Source organism: Rhineura floridana, chromosome 3 (assembly GCF_030035675.1).
Source record: "Rhineura floridana isolate rRhiFlo1 chromosome 3, rRhiFlo1.hap2, whole genome shotgun sequence".
Taxonomy (NCBI): domain Eukaryota; kingdom Metazoa; phylum Chordata; class Lepidosauria; order Squamata; family Rhineuridae; genus Rhineura; species Rhineura floridana.
The window spans coordinates 56,151,327-56,172,745 of NC_084482.1; the positions used below are offsets into that span (position 1 = coordinate 56,151,327).

The 21,419-nt window shown below is 42.8% G+C and overlaps 2 protein-coding genes across 7 annotated transcripts in view; one reads left to right on the forward strand and one right to left on the reverse strand.

Annotated features, from left to right (window-relative positions):
- RFNG (RFNG O-fucosylpeptide 3-beta-N-acetylglucosaminyltransferase) lies at positions 1-13,475 on the reverse strand. 3 transcript variants are annotated; one of them, XM_061615961.1, is made up of 9 exons: positions 13,313-13,474; positions 10,338-11,824; positions 9,419-9,467; positions 6,836-6,938; positions 6,210-6,363; positions 4,147-4,232; positions 3,891-4,056; positions 1,113-1,198; positions 1-912 (listed from the first exon to the last, which is right to left on the reverse strand). In XM_061615961.1, the coding sequence occupies exons 2-9, from the start codon at positions 10,836-10,838 to the stop codon at positions 846-848; spliced, it is 1,212 nt and encodes a 403-aa protein (XP_061471945.1). In that variant the 5' UTR covers positions 10,839-11,824; positions 13,313-13,474; the 3' UTR covers positions 1-845. The 3 variants fall into 3 exon arrangements, with proteins under 3 accessions (XP_061471945.1, XP_061471947.1, XP_061471944.1); XM_061615963.1 differs by lacking the exon at positions 1,113-1,198 and having other exon boundaries at positions 13,313-13,475; XM_061615960.1 differs by having other exon boundaries at positions 3,891-4,232; positions 13,313-13,475.
- The window catches only part of GPS1 (G protein pathway suppressor 1), a 17,396-nt gene continuing 9,181 nt past the window's right edge, over positions 13,205-21,419 (forward strand). Inside the window, exons 1-4 of one of the 4 annotated variants that reach the window (XM_061615956.1) lie at positions 13,205-13,548; positions 15,809-16,012; positions 19,503-19,595; positions 20,666-20,847. In XM_061615956.1, coding sequence (XP_061471940.1) covers positions 13,516-13,548; positions 15,809-16,012; positions 19,503-19,595; positions 20,666-20,847 — 512 coding nt within the window. In that variant the 5' untranslated portion in view covers positions 13,205-13,515. Of the gene's footprint in view, positions 13,549-14,007; positions 14,088-14,635; positions 14,712-15,808; positions 16,013-19,502; positions 19,596-20,665; positions 20,848-21,419 lie in introns of those variants that run through there. The other 3 variants (XM_061615958.1, XM_061615957.1, XM_061615959.1) reach the window with 3 other exon arrangements.

Genomic DNA, 21,419 nt, shown 5'->3' on the forward strand with positions numbered 1-21,419 from the left:
TGAGTTAACAAAAGTTATTTCTTCATATATCCATGTTGATTGTGGGATGCATCAGGATAAGGAGACCAACTACAATACAAAACGTAAGAATCATATGGTGGTCCAGCCAACATAAACTTCAGTTTCAATTATTTTACATTAATTAGTGGTCAGGACATGGTATATTCAAGACAAAATAAGTTTGGGACATGAAGGTCACAGTGGAGGACTTGTGTATGGATGCCTTTTTCAGTAAAGGCAAGAGCGATATTCAGTACATGTCAGACAGATGTTAAACAGCCATAAGGGCAAGAGGCTCTGCTATAACAAAAAACACAAGAGCAGGCTAGATCTGGGAATGTGTGTTCTGTAAACACTGATATAACATCTATCTCATATGCACTACTGGGCAAGCAATCTCTAGCATTTCCAATGTGGTCCCACAAGGATACAGATGCTAAGGCAGAATAAACAACAGGCTACAACTTCTTGATTACACTATTTTCCCAAATCAAAACTCTTGTTTTCCTATGTGTAGTCTCATAAGGAAGCTATGTGTTTTGCTCCAAGCATACTAACAGAAAGATTAGCCCTCAACTATACTGCTACAATGCCAGACTGTAGCACGCCTGAGGTTGTACAAATGCATACAATAGGAATTAGGGTTGGCTAACATGACATATATGCAATTGAAAGAGAAGTAAGAAGAGGCTTGCAGCTATGGGTTATGATGTGCTTCAAAGGTAAAGATATTCCCAAAGACCATTTACAATAGTGGCTGGTGCACGTGGGAACTTGCTTTGACCTTGGCTGCTCATTCAAAGAAAAGGACCAATGGGAGATACATGTGAAAGTTAGGGCAGATGTCAGTTCATCATTAGAGCAGGGCACCACAAGGTGTCAGGGTAGAGGAGACAATGGACAGATCTGAATCTGCAAAGAGAGAGAAAAAAAGATAAGAAACTGTTACAGGATTCAAAGCATTTCAGGTTGAAATATACAAACCTAACAGTGCAGCGACTTTGGTCATAGCTTAATAGTATATCTGGTTGGCAAAGAAATGCCATTTCCTGCTCTTGTGCTTGGATTTATTAGCGAAATACATTTCATTTGCAAAACAGTTATGTACGCACCGAGTTGGATCTTGCTGCACAGTGAATACTTCATCCACACTTACAACATTACGTTTGTTCTCGGGACCACCATAACTCAATGTAACCTGAGAGGAAAAACATGCACTCAGAAACTGCACTTGTGGCTTGGGAGAGCATGGCAAGCAATACAGGAATAAAGAGGTGGCAAATCTAGAAAGGGCAGGGAAATAGAGGCCTTGTGGTATTTCCAAGATAAGTAGCAGAAGTCATGTGAAAATAAATGGTTGACAAATCTGTTGCTGATGAGTCATTCCTACCCACCACTCAGGAGAATGAAGACATAGCTTAGGCCCATGGTGGATGTGCCAAAGCGAGCACACTTTCCCCACACTGGTAACAGAATGAAGACGAGAATGAAGCAGGCCCCTCTCTCTTGCCTGCTACTGATCATAGGACTTGTCACAGTAATTTTTTACTGTAGTTCAAGAACTGCATTTAGGATTTCCTAGCCCCATCAAGAAGCCCAGCCTTTTAAATCTGTCAGTTATATTTCTAGTTAATCCCAATGATTAAAATTGGCCTTGCAGTTAGATCTGAACCTACCAGGCTAACCATATCCATATATAATTTAATTTTACTTAAGCCTGATTTACATGTTACAGTCTCCACATGGTGACTGCCACAGAAAGTTTTTTTTTTAACTTTTCCTTGTAGCGGGCACGTTTAAAAAACCTGACACCTTCATGCATCAGCCCAAGTGTTTGCAGCATCTCCCTGTTAGCACCACACGTTCTTGATGACTGCTGGTGGTAACACAGAGATCAGGCAAACACACAAGGTTAAGAAGATTTCATATATTTAAACCACATGGAACACTGCCACAGGGAATCTATTCTAGACATCCTTTACCAGAGATTAAAGGTACCCCCCTCTCTCTCTATAAAATCAAAAGGCACAAGATGGGGAAAACCTGGCTTGACAGGAGTACATGTGAAAAGGATCTAGGTGTCCAAGCTGAACATGAGCCAGCAGTATGATGTGGCTACTAAAAAAGCTAAAGCAATCTTAGGCATTAGACAGAAGCACAGTGCCCAGATTATGGGAAGTAATGCTTCCACTCTATTCTGTGCTGACTAGGCTGCTTCTGGAATACTATATCTAGTTTTGGTCACCACATTTTGAAGAGGACACTGAAAAATTGGATCACATCTGGAGAATGGTGTCCAAGATTGTGATGAGGTCTAGAAACCAAGTCCTGTGAAGGGTAGTTTTAAGGAGCAGGGCATGTTTAGCCTAGACTAGACAAGAGAAGATGAATGGGAGACATAATAGCTATCTTCAAATACCTTAAGGGTTATCATACAGAAGATGGAGCAGTAACATTTAAATTAGCCTTAATTCTAGTGAGTTTAAACATATATTTGATCCTTGAAGGATACTCTTATTAATCAAGGAAATTGACTTCAGGGCTTAAATGTATCATACAGTGCAGGAAACATTAGTTGTCTGATGCTCTTCCTAAGGTTTTTTATGCAGGAGGATATGTCTGGGACAGCCTCAGGAACATCTTATTGGCCATTCCTTAAGATGCAACACCACCAGTTACTTCATTTACTACACAAGCAGCAAAGAGCATCCTTGCTGTTCAGACTGATCTGAGTTTGCACTTTCGTCTTAGAAAGATGATACAAGATTTAACTTATTATGTTTATCTGGCAGAAATCCATACCTATTCCCACAGTAAACTATATTATACGAGCTGTAATATTTGCTGCTTTCTCAGAACCCAAGGATGTTATGGGTCTGGACAGTAAAGCAAAGATGCATTTATCTATTTAGAAAGATTTATAGACTGTTTAATCACAAAACTCACAAAGTGGTGTACATACTACACACAAGTGGATGTGTGCTTGCTATGCACACATACAGAGAGAGAGAGAGAGAGAGAGAGCTCGGTATTGACTACACTGTCTGGCAGTTGTTTGTCTCCACAGTTTCAGGGAGCGGTCTATTCCAGCCTTACCTGGTGATGTCAGGAATTGAACCTGAGACCTGCTGCTTGCAAAGCAGGTGCTCTGCCACTAAACCAAATATGGGAGAAAAGGAGCTGGTTGTCTCTTTATTTTCACTTGTAATCCTCCCATCACCAGCCCCAAGAGAATTTCTGCATCTGCCACAACCCTCCTCAGTTCTTAATTTTACCCTTTGGCTTCAGGGCTCTTATATAACCATATTCCCACTTCATGTAATCTTTCATTACTCAGTTTTGGCACCTTCTTTTGCAGCTTTTTTTCTCCAGTTTGTCCACATATATTGCCACTGCCATTTCTATGTCCTTCCTTGAAGCACCTGCCACAAATACACCCTCCACACACTTGCACAACTACTCTCTTGCACTAAATATCGCCACCTTCTGCTTGTTCTTTCATTCCATTTCTTCACACTCTTAATACCACTTGTCAATCCTAGTCTGAAGTATGATTCAAAACCTACTCTGAAATTCAGAGTTTCCCTTGTTGCACTACCTTCAAGCCCTCAATGCTTTCTCCACCCACAGTAACAATATCCATATCTGTGCATGTTATTTAAATACTTGTAAAGATTCACTTTCTTCCCATAATTTCCTCCTTCTTGATCTTCCTGTAACTGTGATGAGCCTTCAGAAGAGGCATCTGTATTCTTTTTTATGTCTCCTGTACCATTACACCCACTGAACCCTTAGAATAGTTCAGCTACAAATCCACATAAATGTATCTATTTTAATGGAAAGACAGGAAGAAGAGTTGTCTGCTTAGGTTAAGTAAGATTTCTCCATACCTGTTTAAGTACAGCTTCGCCATGCAGCCGCTGCAGGTTTTCCAGATGGGAGTGGAACAAGGGACTGTGCAACAGTTTCACTTCCAACAGCCCCTCAATGATATAACCAATGGTGCAGTCATCAGGGAGACGAATTCTCTCTGCAGTGCTGATGAAGCTTCCCAGGCTGTCCAAAGACAAGAAAACAGGGAATGAAACCCTCCTAGATTCTACTAAGGCAGCAGAGGGCAGAGCAAAGTGACCGAGCTGCACATACCTAGCCCAGGGGCTCATCTTGAGGGCAAGACCTCTGCTGATACAGAACCCTGCACCGCCTGTGGCAAACCAAAATTTCGCAGTGGTCTAGCAAGATAAACAAAGAATTGTTAGGAAAGCTGAGTGTTTCCTTTTTGGCCAGCTGGGCATGTCAGATTCTATTCAGGCAGCAGGAGTTTGCATATTACATAGTCTTCTTCATATCTAAACTCTCCCAACAAATCTGCCCACATAATCCTGAAGGGTAGCACAATCTGACCATAGAGCAATCAGCTCCTGGCATACTTTTATTAAGGGTACTCAGAGAATAATCTGATCTTGAACAGTCTCAGGAATATGGAATAGACAGTAGTTCAAATCTAATTACACACTGGCTGTTGGGCTTCTCCTGCGTATTTTCAACTCTTCATACAACTGCAGTTAATAGAGTCCAGTGGGACTCACAAGTAAGTGGGTATGGGGTTTCAGTCTTATTAATATAATGTTGCACAACTGTAAAGCAGAGTAGTTAGCAGTGTTGTTTTTGTCTGCAGAACCACAGAAGAGAGGACCAATAATAAGCAGTAGAAATATGATTGGCTTAGTGTAATCGTGGCCTAATCCACAAGCTGCTCCACACTGCAGACCTTAATTATTTTCATTTTTCCAAAAATATTTTTCCTGTGTTTACTGTAGTGTTTTGCATCTACAAATTTTATGCAATCCACTACTTACATAGGCTTCCTAAACCTGGTAGAGGTAACTGTAACAAGCACATCTAATTAGCTCATTAAAGTGTATCTTACCACATGAAACGGTGGAAGATAAGACTGGACTTCTCCAGGGTTATGCAGCTCTGCCTGTAAAACTGCATCAGACAAATTTTCTGCTTGTAGCACCAGCAGACAGAATACAGCATGAATTTGAAGGACAGAATCTTCATGCAGAGGAAAGGGCCTGCTTTCCTAAAGCACCTCTGTCAGGTGATTTTCTAGCCCAGAAGAGCAATGAATTTGGAAAGATCAGAAGTGATGCAATTATTGCTTCAGAGATACTTCCTTAGGTAGCTGTAGTGGCTGCTGGGAAATATACGGAGAGATGGGTAGTAATTCTGTGCCTTGTTTCTGAAGGGGACAACACTCAGGGCCGGTGCCAGCCTGCCCTGGGCCCCCTGCTCCCAGCCCCCCCCCAGACAGTGCAGGACTGCTCCACATACCTCTTCTTTCTTTTTGTGAAAGCCCTGAGCAGTGGGCGTACAGGTCACTGCCATCAACCAAGATGGCAGCGGAGGCTTCTCTAAGGGGCTGATACCCTGCTGCCATCTTAGTTGATAGCATGCATGAGCACTATGCTGCATGCACTCACATGCCTGCCATCAATCAAGATGGTGGTAGGAGCATGAGCCCCTTATAGAAGCCTCTCCTGCCATCTTGGTTGATGGCACCTGCACGCACAGGGCATTCACAGAAAGGGAGGAGAGGTAGGTGAAGCGGGCGGGTGCCACAGGCTTGCACAGTCGGGGGGGAGCTGGGAGCTCTGTCTCTGCAATCTGTGGCAGGTTTGGAATTTGACCCTGCTGAGGATTGCAGAAGGGGAGCACTACCCCCACACCCTAAGGAGGGACCCTTCAGGAGCCCCTCTGGGCCACAGGGGCCCTCGGCCAAGGTCCAACCTGGCTGCCCTTTGGTGCTGGCCCCGACAAAACTCCTGTATCATTTACAAACAGGTTACATTTAAACTACAGAGGAATACGAGCAATGACTTGAATTCAGGGAGTGTGTATTTCCAGCTGAGTGATAGATAACACACTACTTCTCTCAATAGTCATCTCAATTTAGAAGAGGATGAGATGATCAGGCCTGAAAAAGGATCTAACTCTAAGTGAAAGCAGCTACAGAAATCCACTTGTGCAGAGGATTTAGGAAAGTGTTCCCTAGTCACATGCTGGGATGGGATGGAAAGCCTGACTACAAATGACAAAGGGAAAGGGCCTCCAGACAAAATTAAGTGAGGATATAGAGTGAGAGTGAACAAATCTGATTTGTTCAGTCTGAGAGAACAAACTCAATTATAGAACATGCTCACTGATCCATCATTCCGAATATGGTCTGCTGCCTCAATGGGATGGTCCAGACTTGGTCTCCCTACGTACACATCTTGGCTGTGTGAAAAAGCAGAGAGGAGATGCAGGAGATTCTGCAGATTCACATAATTATCATCATCCACATGACAAAACCACCTGCAGGAAAAAACAGACATGGAGAGGTGTAGAGAAGGTCAAACGGGATTGTGACAGGTATGGGGAACCTTTGACCTCCTGATGTTGATGAACTATGACTCTCAGCAGCCCCAGCAAGCATGGCCAATGTCCAATGTAATTCAGCAACAAATGGAGTGCCAAAGATTCCCCACACCTGGATTAAGGGTTAGCTCTTTTGGTTATTTTTTTTGTTTATGAAGACCTCCACCTCTCTGAATTGTGACAACGAAAAGGCAGAATAGATCACTGGTCGGAGAAGGGACAAGTAGAGAAGCTCTTCTTAATTGAAGAAAATTAGATCACAAGTTACTATCTTGATTTGCTACCCATCCTTTCAGTCAAGTTTGTTTTCTATGTTCATCACCTGTGATCTAGATAGCTCATGCTAACTTACTGAAGCAAGAAAAGAGAATTTCAAAATGAGCACCAGTGGGAATAGTGACTCACTTACTTTCGCCCAGACTCTAGGAATTTATCATATTCCACTGACATCTTGCAGCAGAGAGCTTGGCGAGTGTGAACAGCTGAGCAGTTGGTATTGATTACATGGTCCCCTATAAAATACAAATGGTTACATGGGAGGCTGCATGATTTGTAAGAAAAATAACAAATGCAGTGGGGCTTGCATATGAAGAAAAGCTCCAAAACATTGTGAAGGACCACCAGGGACTGCCTCACTGCCCCCTTGGCTTCAGTCTTGAGTGGATTCAGAATCCGACCCCCAGTCAACTGAACTGGCTGAGGAAGAAGGGCCGGGAGACAAGCCAAAGGAGGAACAGCTGGGGGAAAACTCAGCTGTTGGTAGGGAGCCTTTAGAAGCCCATATAAGAGAAAGCAGGAAGGAAACCGGAGGAACTCTTCAGCCTGAGAGGGCAAAGGGACTGGCAGAGACCTTGAGGGGCTGGAAGGCTATGGGATGAGGCTTCAGCCTAGCATACACCCCCTGGGACTGGGAGAGGACCCTCATGAGGGAAGTGGGGAACAATGTAACTGCCTGTTCCCAATAAAGTGTAAGCAGCAAGGTTGCTCTGGGAGTTGTGATTATTTTCCCACATTGGAGAGATCCCGGCCATGAACACTGGGCCTTTTGATGTTCCCACGGATGCCCAACAGACATGTTCAGTAGGGATTACAGAGACACTTGATACTAGCAAAGCAGGATGAAGATCTTGCATCAAAGGGGTCAGGCTTTAAGAAATGTGAACTGGAAACAGTGAACATGTAGGTAGGAACATTGTGATATGAAATGGGGCCGTAGCCAACTAAATAGTTGTGTGCACCTGCCAGGATTACTGCTAACGCATCAGGACTTCTTCCCCTCTCCTCCCCCTGCGCACCATCCAAAAATCTGCTCTGGAAGATTGGGAGAACCCCCAGAACAGATTTAGAGGGCATGAAGACAGATGAGAGGGAAAGAATATTCTATTGCTCAAAGAGAAATCCTTGCACTGGTGGAACATTTGTGTTAGCACTACATTGAATACAACCCAATGAATATATATTTCCTCTATATTTTTGCAGTTTTCAGTCATGTGAAAAATTCATGTGACACTTTCAATGCTCTCTCCTTATTTTTCCTAAAGTATAAAACTTCAGCATAATTTACACTGAGCTCACCCTATTCATACCCATAAACACTGCAGGGAAATGCAGATATTCACAGCTTTATTGGAATTGAGAAAAAAATGACACAAGCATTCCTCTCTTTAGATCCTTCATATTGGTAGGAATCCCATATTTAACACTTGTTCCAAACATTAAGAGGCTGAAGGGATTCAAAGGTATTAATATAATTGACTTTACAAGTTCCCAGTAAAGGAATGTGGGATGGTAATCCAGAATGAACACAAACGTGTTATATCCTTTGTTGGTTCCACAATTGAGAATAATCGAGAATTTAATACAACAAAGCATATCCTATGTATTTGGAAAATAAATGGAAAAACATTTACAAACAGGTGGAACTGGCATCCTATCACACAAGGGCTTAAAACCTTATACAAAATGACACACAGCACAAAACAAGGACCATTAAAACAGATGTTGCTTCTACTCAAAAGAGTTATTTTAGTAATTGCAGATTTGGAAGGGACCACAAAAGTAGTATGTTTCAACCACTGCTATCTAATAGTATTTGTCAGAGAGAAATAATTTATGACAGATGCTTATTAAACTGTCAGTTACCAAAAAGAAATTAAGACAATTCATTATTTGGAGCCCAGTAGCAGACTACTTATTTTCATTCCCTGGCATCTTAGAAAGCAGGGCTAGGAAAAGCTCTTACCCAAGACCTTGATTTGCTGGTCAGAGTAGACAGTACTAGACAGATTGGGTAGCTCAATTGACTCAGCATAAGATTTAGGAACATAGAACACTGCCTTTAACCAGAGTATGGCCTGGTTCCATGTAACTCGTGAACAAGTGACTGAGCTGACAGAGCAAAAATCACAGCTGCTTGGCTCCTGCTGCCGCCATGCTACCCAACACTAAACCACAGCTTGGCTTAGCATTCTGGCTGAACCGAGGGTCATGGATTGTCTAACTCCAGACAAACCAATCTGTAGCCAATGTTTATTCTATGGCTTGCCGCTCATGATTTGTCTTAATAGAGACAAACCGAGGTCTGGGTGTAATGCTAAGCCATGAGTTAACTCCAGGAAGGGCAGCAGCAGCAGCAGGACCAAGTGGGCATGATTTTTACTCTATGCAAGCATATGAATACTTGTTTATAGTACTTAGCTATAGTTTGGCTTACCATTACATATTAACTGGGCCTATTATCTGTTCATCAAACCCAGTTTTGTCTACTCTGACTGGTAGCAACTATCCAGGTCTCAGACATGGGGTTTTTTTACATGACTTCCTACTCGATCTCCCTTTTTTTTTTTAAACTGGAGATGCCAAGGATTAAACCTGGGAATGCATGCAAAACATGTGCTCTGCTACTGTCGTCCCCTAGGAAGACAGCAGCTTTAACATGTGTCCTATAAAAATAACCCTACTTTAACAGTCAGAAACTTGGGAAGCAGCTCACCTGCTCTGAGACGTAGCTCCCGATCCTCCCAGTCTGTGAATATAAATGTCTGTGGGAAACACGGAATACAACAAAGAATGACTTCATACCTTGAAGATTTCAGAGCAATGCTTATTTTGGTTTTAGTCTGAACATTAAGAAAGAAGACATTGTGTTAGTTTCCAGCAAGCTCAACAACCACTAAAAGCCTCTTTCCTACATGGAAGCTTAAACAACTTTAGGTGACATTGTTTTGTGGAGAAAGAACCAAATAAGTCATCTAACATAGTACAAACAGCAGCCAGGTTTTTGCTCAATCCAGCAAAAATCCCCCAAAACAAGGTTAAAGGATTTCATGTTCCCAAAAAATGTTTTGTATATAATCAACATACGCACATAAGAGATCCACCTTGCAAAAGAGGATCCTAGTTCAAATTGACCCACCACCACCACAGAGTTCTACACGCATATGTCTGTGTATACATACAGACCCTTCTCAAACATGCTAAATGTAAAGATGGCACACCTGCCTGATATATTGGTGGTGAGAAATGGGATGAGGTTGCACGGCCCCATGACCCTCCTTATGCATTCTTTGAATGCATAGGGAGGATGCCTGAACCTCCCTGTTCTTTCCATCCATACTGAGAATCAATATCTGGTCTGAGAAAACATAGGGCCATAATAGGGGAGGCCCCGGGGGGTGGGGGTGGAGAGGCAGGAAGCACAAGTGATACTATGCACAGATAGTTTTGTCATCTGAGAAAAGAGATGTGAAAGTTCAAATTTAGGCATTACAATACATGGAAAACAGAATGTGCAAATTACTTGTGCTTCCTGTGCCTCCTGCATAACATCCAAAGCCACTGTGGTAAAGGGATTAAACAATTTCACAGTTAAGCAAGTTAGTATTTTAGTTTTGTGGGGAAAGTGTTCTTACCTGTCCCTCAGCCTGAGAAATCCAGGTCTGGAAGAGCAAGTTTAGCCTTGTTTTATGGTACTTCCTTGTTGTTTTCACAGCAATAAAGATATCCTTCAACTCCAGTTTTTCCTTAGCAGAGACTCCAGCAATATCTACATGATCTTTCCTCATATTGTGTGATGGATTAATTGAGCTCTCATTTATCTTCCAGTTAGCCTTCAGACTGGATCTCCCAGTGCTTACGATATAATGACTCAATGTTTCTACCAGTTCATCTTTCACCATGTGCACTATATTGTTAGTCTCATCATCCAAATGGTCAATCGAGCTGGACTCCACCTGCTGCAGAGGGATGTCACTCTTGCTGGAACCATTAAAAAGAAGTGGTGGACGTGGCTGTGGAAAACTTCTAGGTTTCCAACTGGCCTGGAATTTGGGGATTAGCAAGAGGAGAACTGCACAAAAGATAACTGAGAGCAGGAAGCAGATCTTACTGAGCCTAATGCAGGAAAAGCTCATTCTTCAGCCCCAAGGGCCTTTGTCATATTGTAAAATTGGAACATTGTTTCCAGGTGAGAAAAACAGAAACTGATGGATTAGTCAAATCCTAGAAATTTTCCAGCCATAGGTTAGCATGTTTATGGTACTCACATACCACAGAGGCAGCCTTATCTTTCAGTTTCGGACATCTGAACTTGTCATCCTAATAGTAAAACACCAGAGAATTGCCACTTGTTCCAGAAGGGCGGAGTCTCTAGCCACTGTACATTTGCATATGTAAAGTTGTTTAAGAACAGCAACTTTAAAATTGTATACAGGAATACCTCGCATTAATGTACTCAATGGGACCAAAGCGAGTATGTAAACCGAAAATGTCCTTAAAGTGAAGCACTACCTTTTAAAACTTTTTTTACCTCTCCTTCATGCAGAGCCTCAAAGCCCCATGCTAAAGCCTCTGCTGCTGCGCTGCCGCGCCTCTCAGCTGATTTGCGGTGGCGCGACCGCGTCTATTTCCACCCCCACGCACCGTTAAGTGTCCATAAGTGTGAAGCAAGTGTACGTAAACAGGGGCATGGTGGAGTATGTCCATAAAAGCGAGTGTACGTTAAGTGAAGGTCCGTATAGCGGGGTATTCCAGTATTGACTAGTATTGAGGCTGAATGTTTAGAGACATCATGAGGCAAAAATCACGTCTGCTTTGTGCACATCCAGCTTTACTCCTTATGAACATATGAAGCTGCTTAAAATTCAAGCCACTGGTCTATCTGGTCCAGTATTATTTCTACTGGCAGTAGCTCTCACGAATTTCAGGTAGAGATCTTTGCTGTTACTTACTATCTGATCCTTTGGCTGGAGATCGAACGTGGCAATTTCTGTGTGCCAAGCATATGCTCTATCACTATGGTACAGCCACTTCTTATTAATCTGCATTATCAACGCCCCATTTGCACCTCTCTTTAGGTGGTGTGGTGTGCGCACCTCAGCCTCAATAAGATGAAGATTTGCTGTTTAAAAAAGGGACAGAACTATAATATTATAAAATTCAGCACACTTTAGTCTTATGTGCATAATAATCAAGAATACTTTTTTAAAAATAATATGCTTAACAACTTCTATGAATTAAGTTGCAAGAAAAAGAAGTGCAATTAAAGCAGAACCCCTTTATCCAAACTCAGGTTATTCAAAACCTCTTGCTATTGTACTGCAAGTGTCTCTCAAGGCACGCCAGTTTAACCCTATTTAAATATCACAAGCATCCATATTCTAGAAAACAATTGTTCTATATAATCTATAATGCATTTAATGCAATGGCACAAGGGACAATGATCATGAATAAAAGCTGCTTAACTGTATTTTTCCATATAATTTTCACCTATCTTGTAGAGGCAAATGGATGAAAAGATATAGTGTTGGATCCAGACTCGGTATCCTTAGAGTAGACCCAATGAAACCAATAGGCCTTGATTTCAGTGGGTCCGCTCTAAGTATGACAAAGGCTATCGTCGTAATCCCATTTATCTGGGAGTAAGCCCAATTTACTTCTGAGTAGACATGTTTAGAAATTACTGTAAGCCTAGATTCAACCCATTGTCAATGGAAGTCAATAAAAGTTTCTGAGGGAAAGCCACACCCACCCACACACACACGGTCTCATTCCAAAACATCACTGGTCTTTGGAACACAATTAAGGTCAAACCTACACAGAATTAGGGTTACCATCCTAAACCCATTTTGGAGGGGAGCTCCACATGCCAAACTGAAAGAATTAGCCAATTTCACAGATCAGCCCCTGGGAACGCATGGTGGAAGCCTGTCCTACATAAGTTGCTATGTGAGCTCCCAATTAATTGTAGTCAATTAATATATTATAGTTCCAACGAATGAAAGGCAAAGTCCCACAATGTGCCCCTAAGCAGCACTGAAGCTCTCTCCCGACAACCAGACCAACTTTCCCCCAAAAAGGTAAGGAGGAAGGTAGACCTGTAGGCTGATTCACAGGGCAATCCTATTCAAGTTTACTCAGAAGTAAGTCCCCCTGGGTTCAAAAAACAAGACTTACTCCCAAATAATCATCTATAGGATTACAGCCTTAAGTTTAAAGACCAAGCAGTCATAATATCTGGCAATCGATGCGTTTAAAATGGACATGAACTAACAATTCCTAAAAGATTAGTATTAACCTTGCGCCCCCCCTTCCGGAAAAGCCCTTACTGGGTCTGGGGAAGTCAGAACTAAGGAAGGATAGCGTCCGAGACCCCCCCAATAAGCTTCCTAAGCCAGTTGCCATAGGAACGTCTGCCTTGCCTGCTCTTCCGCACCCGGGTTGGTCTCCATGGTAACAAGGACACACACCTTGACATCCCCCTTCCTTCGTCCAGAAGAACGCCGCGGAAATTCTGACCCTCCCCTCGCCTCCCACCTACACGCAGCGTCTCCAAGGAATTTTTTGCGGCGGAAGAAGTGGGAGCCGACCCTGTGCTCGGCTTACGTACCTGTTGCTTAGCTCAGGATCTGCCGCTATCACTAGAGCAAATCTCAAGGGGAACGCGGGGTGTGTAGATTAGAGGTAGTAAGCAAAGCTGGCGTCGCCCCTTTAAGGACTTCACCTGTAGAACGGACGTGACCCGTTTGCGGAGTGTGACCCGGTAGTGGAAGTGGAGGCCGTGACACGGAAGTGCATGGTGCTAGGGTCAATATGCCGCTACCCGTTCAAGTCTTTAATTTACAGGTACCGAGGAAGTTTTGGGGGGCGGGTTGGGGTTTTTCCAAGGGAGTGTTGTTGTCTTTCTGTCTGCCTAGTTGGTTAAGGGGTACGCGTGGGGAGGATCCCGCGGGGTGTCCGCCGAGGATCGTGCTCCTTCGGCTGATGAGCGCGCGTGTCACTCTGGTTGGCGATCCCAGGCTGAATCCTTGAGGAAGAGGCCGAAGGAGCGGTGGGATACACAAGAGGGAAGCGGTTGGATTCGAATGTAGTAGGCTCAGGCCCGTAACTCGGATGAGGGGGTCGGGCCGTCGGCCATGGTTACGGTCAAGCGGGAAGAGGCCCCTCCGACTGTCCTGCACTTTCATGCATTTCGCTTTGCAGCTCCTACCACCTCTTCCCCCCCAACCTCGTCCAGGTTATGGTTTTGTAGAGAGTTTGACAGTAACTACCGAGGGCCGTTAGCGTCAGTGTTGTAATATACCATTTAATATCTGACTTAGTGAAAGCAGCCGCTCTTGGTCAAGAAATTTAAAAGATTAAAATATATAACTTCTTGAAACAAAGTAGGTGGACTTAGTTTGGATGGTTAAGATATTTCATTGTAGACCCTACCTTGAAGAAATCCCCTGCCCCCCGAAATTGTGTGCTACAACTTAAGTTTGGGGAACAGATGGGTCTGAATGATCTTCTACCTGTGCCAACGCACGTCCTGATCTATGATGACAATGGCTCAAAGGGACTATAATATAATTACTTGAATAGTACAGACTTGTTTAATTGCTTCATTATGAAATGGTGCTCCAAGATTGTACTGACTAGCAAGGTCTCATTATAAGCAAATGAGTTCTACCACTGGAAGGCTGGAATAACTCAAGAGGGTTCTGCAACACATGTGTTTTAGTAAACTGACTGTTTTCTGGGTAACTCTCTAATTGTGCATCTGCTTCCAAAGAGTGGCAGGGTCAGAATCAACAGAAACATGGTGTTTGAAATACAGTGCATTCTGCTGTAGCTGTGACAAACATCTTAGTGGAGAAATAACAAAATATCTTAATGCTCAAGGACCTGTCTTTCACCTGCAGCTCTGTCACAACTTCCTTGTCTATTTCAGCCATATTTGGATCTTCAGCTGTGATCTACATAAGGAACAATGTTGTGATTCTACACAGCATACCTGATCCCATAAGGTGTTCTAAATATGGATTTTATTATACATCTATAGAAGAAATATGTGTGTCTTTCCTCTAGCATACACTTTTGTGCTACCTCCACTGTGAGGCTGGCATTTTCAGGTTGAATTTTACAGACTGGGATTTAAATTTGGCTGAATGTGAGGATCAGAGCCAAACATAGTGCACTATATGTTCACCTTAAACATTTCAGTTCTTGACTTTCACATTTGTAATAGTCCATAAACATATTATTTGCCATGTCCTATCCCCTTTTTCCTAGATAATCCCTATCTTAGCAGCCATGAAAAGTTTCTTGGAGTGGAAATGTTGAGCAGATATGCTGTTTTGTATCCAAGATCTGTTCCCTATATTTTTGATTTTGTGAGATGATAGAGAACTGAGAGAAACAAACTCAGACGCTGCCTAAAAGGCAAATTACTAGAATCAATCTGCTCTGCTTATACCATATCATATTAAGAAGGCATTGAATGCAACCCAATGATGGCAAAGCATTTGCTGCTCTTTAGTTGGCAACAAAATACAGGGTCTTTATATCCAATCCTGTCTTTCTAGACCTCATTCACTATGACAGCTGAATGCTAACTATGTATCAGGAGTGGGGAACCTCAGGCACGGAGGCCAATTGTGGTCCTCCAGGCCTCTCTGTCAGACCCTTGGAATTCTTCCCATGCCACACCACTCACTGGCTCTGCTTCACACCCCAAGTTTTGCTTGGCTGGAAAGTGTCCTTGAACTCTGATAATGCCTCTTGCTTGTCTGAATGGAGGATAGAGAGGGGTGTGTGTAGGAACTAGCCAATTATACAAGATAAAATGTACATTCATTACTCTGCTGCTTTTGCCTCGGGTCCCACCCACCACTGGCAGGAGGCCCCAAGAAGGTTGGCCAAAAGAGAATACAGCCCTCAAACTGAAAATGTTCTCCAGCCTTGCTATATATGCTACTATGGATTAAGCGGCATTTGGTACAGTATTGCACTTATTTGAAATTAACAAAGGCCTATGGTGAAAGCCAGAGCATATTATTCTAGCCTAAAGTGAGTAAGAGATGTCTATGACTGCAGAGGCATTAACTACCTTTCTTTCCTTTAGCAGCCGGCGAGCTCTGTGTCAGGGCGAGGGGGTACAGAGAGTCAGGACAGGATGAGGGATAGTTCAGTTCCGAGCTCAGCTTCCTCGTCAGTGACAGATCTATACAACACCCCCCGCAGCAGTAGGTCAGACCTCTTCCTTCCAGGTACAGCTGGAGACTTCAGCCTGAGTGCCTGCTTATCAGCCTGCACCCTGCTCTATGAGGTATCTCAGAGGAGAAAGCACTCAAGGATGTCTGAGTGAGAATGACTTGAGTTTTACTAGCACTAAGCCATATTGTTTAAAACAGTCTTTTTTTCCTGAAATGGATACATCTCTTTCAAATAACAAGGGATTTTGCATTGTGTGGTTGACCACCTAGTTAAAATACTTGGCCTGTTGTCTAAGAACAGATAGCAGAATGGCAGACCCGGGAGAGAGATGAGGGGGACAGGCTATAATCTTTCACAGCAGTTGAAGATTATTTATTTGAAATATGTATTGTAATTCACAAGACAGTTTACAATATACTTAAAACAATAACATAATAAATCAAAGCCATCATCAGATTAAAACAGTAGCACCATGTCAGTGACAAGCCAGGAAAATCAAAAAGCTTTCATTTGGCATCTAAAGGGCAGCAAAGTAGGTGCTGTATAAGTCATGGTGTGCCACCACTGAGAAGACCCTATTCCTGAAAAGAAGCCACCTACCTCACTTCAGAAGTTAGGGCCACCAGGCCTCTAATGAAGACCGAAACAACCAAGCTTGGAGCAGATGGCCTTTTGTATAGGTTTTAATGTCAGTTTTGTGCACTACTGCTAAGAGATCTAACATTCCATTTTAACATTTCCCCAAATTCTGTGTCTAGAAAGGCCATTCTAAAGGCCTTAATAGTAGAGTATATGTTTTCTATGCAGAAAGTCCTGGGTTCAGTTCCTGCTGTCTCCAGTTAAAACATTGGTGAGGAACCTCTGGCCTGTCAGGCCTCCCCATTTGGCCAAGCCATACCCACCTGCTATCATATATGATGTCAGATATGGGGTAGGTAAAGACATGGTTGGGCCAAAAGGGGGGGTTGCAGGATTGGCAGCATTGGGGCTTGCAGAGTGCTGCACATAGGGGTTTGCAAACCCTGATGATCAGTTGTTTGGCATGGGGTCAGTGGAAAGAATATTAAGGATCTGGAGGTTATGGAGAGAGCTCTGAACCTAGGGAAAATTCAAGCATTTTACTCACAGTCTGAAAGCCTGAATCAGATGACCTCTGGTATCTGTAAATTTTAGCAGGTAGTTTCCTTCATTTTTAGTTCCATCTGAAACTATAAGATAAAAAGGTATGTTGAGATTGAGAAATCCAGCAGCATTATTTCATCCACATGCATGTCTAGGAGTTGTATCCAATGCACTGCACGTGTGGTTCCAGTGGTGCAACAAGAGTTCCATTACCTCTCCTCCCCTTGTGCCCCCCAATCTGGTCTGGAGGGTCCTCCAACCTTATTTTTATGCATACACACAGAGAGAGGCGGGGGGGGAGAGGGAGAGCTTCCCCCTTGCAGGCTTCCAGATATGTATCTACAAAGAGAGAGTTATGCATCTGGAACCCTGCAGGAAGAAAAGCAGCTGGAAGGGGAAAATAATTTTGGGCAAAACCCAGAAGTTACTTGGTTAAGCATCCCTCCTTAAAATTGCAGCCTCCTAAGGTTTCTTTTCATTAAGAAAAATATGTCAGGACTTCATGACATGCTGTCTACAATGTGCAGTTTGCCTCTTTGTGCAATGAGGGCATTGGCCAGGCCTGTTGGGTTTCACTGCTGTCCTGCATGAGCTAAGAGTGCAAACTAGGACACTGGTTCACAAATTTCTGTTTCTTAGGGCCACTTGAAAATTGCTGAGAGCCTTGGTGGATCACTTCATGATTTCGCTGCCTGTGATGCACTGTGTTGAATTCTAAAGTTGCCACAGCAGGCCACCTGAACAAAAATCATGGGCCACTTGTGGTCTGTAGACCACACTTCAGGAGCCTCTGAACTAGGACATACCCAGTGCTCCTCTCCACATTGTGCGGGATTATTGGGTGGGCTGCCTTTCAAAGAAACTTGATGTCTAATACTTACCTTCTCATTGGGGAACTCTTGATAAGCTTCCAAGGAATTCCACACTTCCCTGGAGCATAGATCATGGGAGCAACAGTGGGGGAGGTTCATGCCCTGCTTGTAGGCTTTCTAGAGGCATCTAACTGGCTGCTGTAGAAAACAGCATGCTGGAACAGATGGGCCTTTGGCCTGATCTAAGTAGACTTGTTTTAGATGGTTTCACCAAATATTAGACAGGGATGTGACCTGTTCTAATTAGGTTCAGGGCCAGCTCTAGACCGAATGGCACCCCAGGCAGGGAGTATTTTTGTTCACTTGTTCAGCATTCAAATACCTTATTTCTTTCTGCATTTTAGCCCACTTCATGATCTGTAAATCTGTATTTACTGAACTTAGTGCTATTAGTTTCAGTTACTGAGTGAATAGTTCAATAAACAGTCCATGGTGGGCACTCCTCTCCTTGTTCCCCTGGGTCACCTGCCCCTAAGTCTAGCCCTGAACAAGATGACAAACCTGTTGCAGCATAAGCATGTATTTTCTTGTGCCATTGCATCAAAGTTCACCTGTACATGGTATCTTAAGATATTTACTTGTATTCTTCAACCATGTCAGTGGTGACATTACACATGTAATTGGTTTTGACTCAAAAATCTTCACAAACAGCTTGGTGCCAAATATATAAAAAAACTGTCTGTGCCCCTAGGGCTATTTAAGTCTGATCAAGAGCTCTCTGTTAACAGTTACTTTCATGCACTATGGGTGTTGTTCATTGCTAATCCTACTCAGAGTAAACCCCACTGAAGTTAAAATACGTGACTATTCTAGGTTCATCAATTTTAATAGGCCTTTCCTGAGTAAGTCTTACTTGAATATAATCCCATGATTGTAAAGCACAAGCATGCATAATAGTGGTTTTCTTGATTGTTCTGCAGAATTATGGAACACCCCATTCAACAAGCCAAAGTATATTTTCTTCTTGGGCTGGTTTTTGAGAGCCAACATTATGCTCAAGTTAGGGTAGTGGTTAGGGATTTTAATATTGTTTCCAGCTGTTTAATTGAATTTACTGAATTTTAATGGAATGTAAGGCTGTATTATAGTGTATTGATAGCTGGTGTGAGCCTTCAGGATGGGGTGGGCTATATCACTAAATGAAGATGTTTGAGTGAATGAACTGTGAAGCAAGAGGATACCCCTTTTTTGTTTTCCCAAATTAAGTTCACTTCTATCCAAAAGAAAAAACTGTTCCAGCTACCCTTGATTCTTGCAAACAAACACATATTATGCCATGACTTTATAGAAATATAAATATCTGGCTGTTATTGGTAAGGTGCCACTAAGCCTGTCTTTGGCTGTACCTTTTGCTTCTGTGATGGCTGCTTTTCAGAAAATCGTAAAAACCCCTGTGCTTTCCTTCTTCAAAAGCCACCTAGAGCAGGGAAATCTACAGAATGATGCAAAGTGGGAACAGAATTCCTGGCAAGTCTAGATAATAAGTTCAAGGAAATGGAACTGCTAGCAATAGATATGAAACAGCAATGTTTGGGTTTCTAGCTATCTGCTGATGTATGAGGATCTCTTTCCTAGCTTCTGTTTCACATATACACATTGTGGTTGCAGGGTGCGGTAGAGCCCATGCAGATTGATGTAGACCCACAAGAAGATCAACAAAATGCACCTGATATCAACTATGTGGTGGAGAATCCGACCCTGGTATGTGCTGGAGGGCAACAATGAGAACCCAAAGCTTAGGCTGTTAGAATTAACTGCTAAAAAAATTAGATTTGGCGTCTTCATATATCTAAGCCTATGTTGTACATACGTAATATTTTATTTGACTCTTTTGTTGACTATACCTTCATATTGTGTATTATATTTTTCTTACCAGATTTCTGCATTTTCTTTCTGAGCTGCAAAAACATTTGTCATGAGTTTAGGTAGAGTATTAGGGGGGGATCCATGGGATGTTGGAAAAATGTTTTTATTGCCAGAGAATGGGGCATATGCAGGTTGTACAAAGTTAAAAAATTGCAGTATCCTGGTGAGCTGACCAATTACCATGAGCTTTATGAGCAGTGCCTCCTCTTCAGAAATGAGTTAGCACATCCCCTTGGCACCTGTATTTTTGATTTCTTGGTGATCGAATCTCTTTCTTCGAGGATTTCACTACAGTAAAATTTTACCTTTTTATCCATCTGTTCCAAGGCTATGAAATACATTAATTCCCAGCGCTGAGGAGCTGTATTCTGTATCTGCTGCTTTGAACCTAAACATAACTCTGTGCTAAATTAATCTTGATTGTAGCTACTGCTCTTTTTTTATGTAGTGGGATATTAACCAATATATTAATTTTGCAAAGAGAGAAAGAGCTGTGCACAGATGCTTGCCCTGCAGATTAGAGAAAACAACAAAGATGAGATGAATACAAAACTTAAACCATAATCATAAAGCAGGGGAAAGGAACCTGTGACCCTCCAGATGTTGCTGGACTCCAATTGTCTGAACAGTGAGGATGCTGCCTGGAGCTGATGGGTGTTGGAGTCCAACAACATCTAGCAGGGAAAGGCTCCCCAGCCTTACCATAAAGGAACAGCATCTGCTACCCCTTCTGGAATGGTTCCTACCTGCTCCAGGAGCTAGAAAAACAGCAGATGGACAATCCGTCTGGGAGTTGTATGATTCTTCCATTGTTATTTGACTAACTGCAGGGGGAGTCAGCTTAATATTTGGGGTACTGTTCTCTACCACAAATTATAATTTTCTTTTCTTGCCTGGGCCCACAGGATCTGGAGCAGTATGCAGCAAGTTACAGCGGCCTGATGAGGATCGAGCGGCTGCAGTTCATTGCTGACCACTGTCCGCAGCTGCGAGTGGAAGCACTCAAAATGGCCCTCTCCTTTGTCCAAAGAACATTTAATGTTGATGTTTATGAAGAAATTCACCGGAAATTGACTGAAGCCACCAGGTAAGATAGAGAAAGGAGCTCAGAGGGCTTCTTTGGGATGGCTAACACTGAAAGGAAACCTCTGGTTAGTGAGAATCTCCATACTGGCCAAGTGACCCTGCATAAATCACAGTTCTCTTGTACTGTACTTGCCTATAATTTCAGTGTTTGACCTTCTTTAGCATCTTGCGAGGTAGTACATACATCCCATCCAAAGCAAGCAAGGTTTCTGTTTGTCTTCTGTGTTTTTTTTCTGATGCTTGTTAAACTGAGTTGCCAATAGCTGAGAATGTCTGTGAACAAACTACATGGAGGGAGGAGCAGCTCAGCCCAAAGTGATCTTAGTGTAGTTATGACACTCTAGTCAGTTTCTGTTCCTCCTGACTATCTTCTTGGAATATTGACATTAAGTCACATACATACTGCTGTTCCTTAGCTGAAACTAGTTAGGAAGCAAGCCAGGCCCTGTTCCCCCTTGCATCTTCCCAAGTGGGTTTACTATATGTGAACAGATCTGACTTTTATGACAGTGTCTTCCGTTGTATCTCTGTGACCCTCTGTACCTCATTTTATCATATTTGAGGTTCCATATG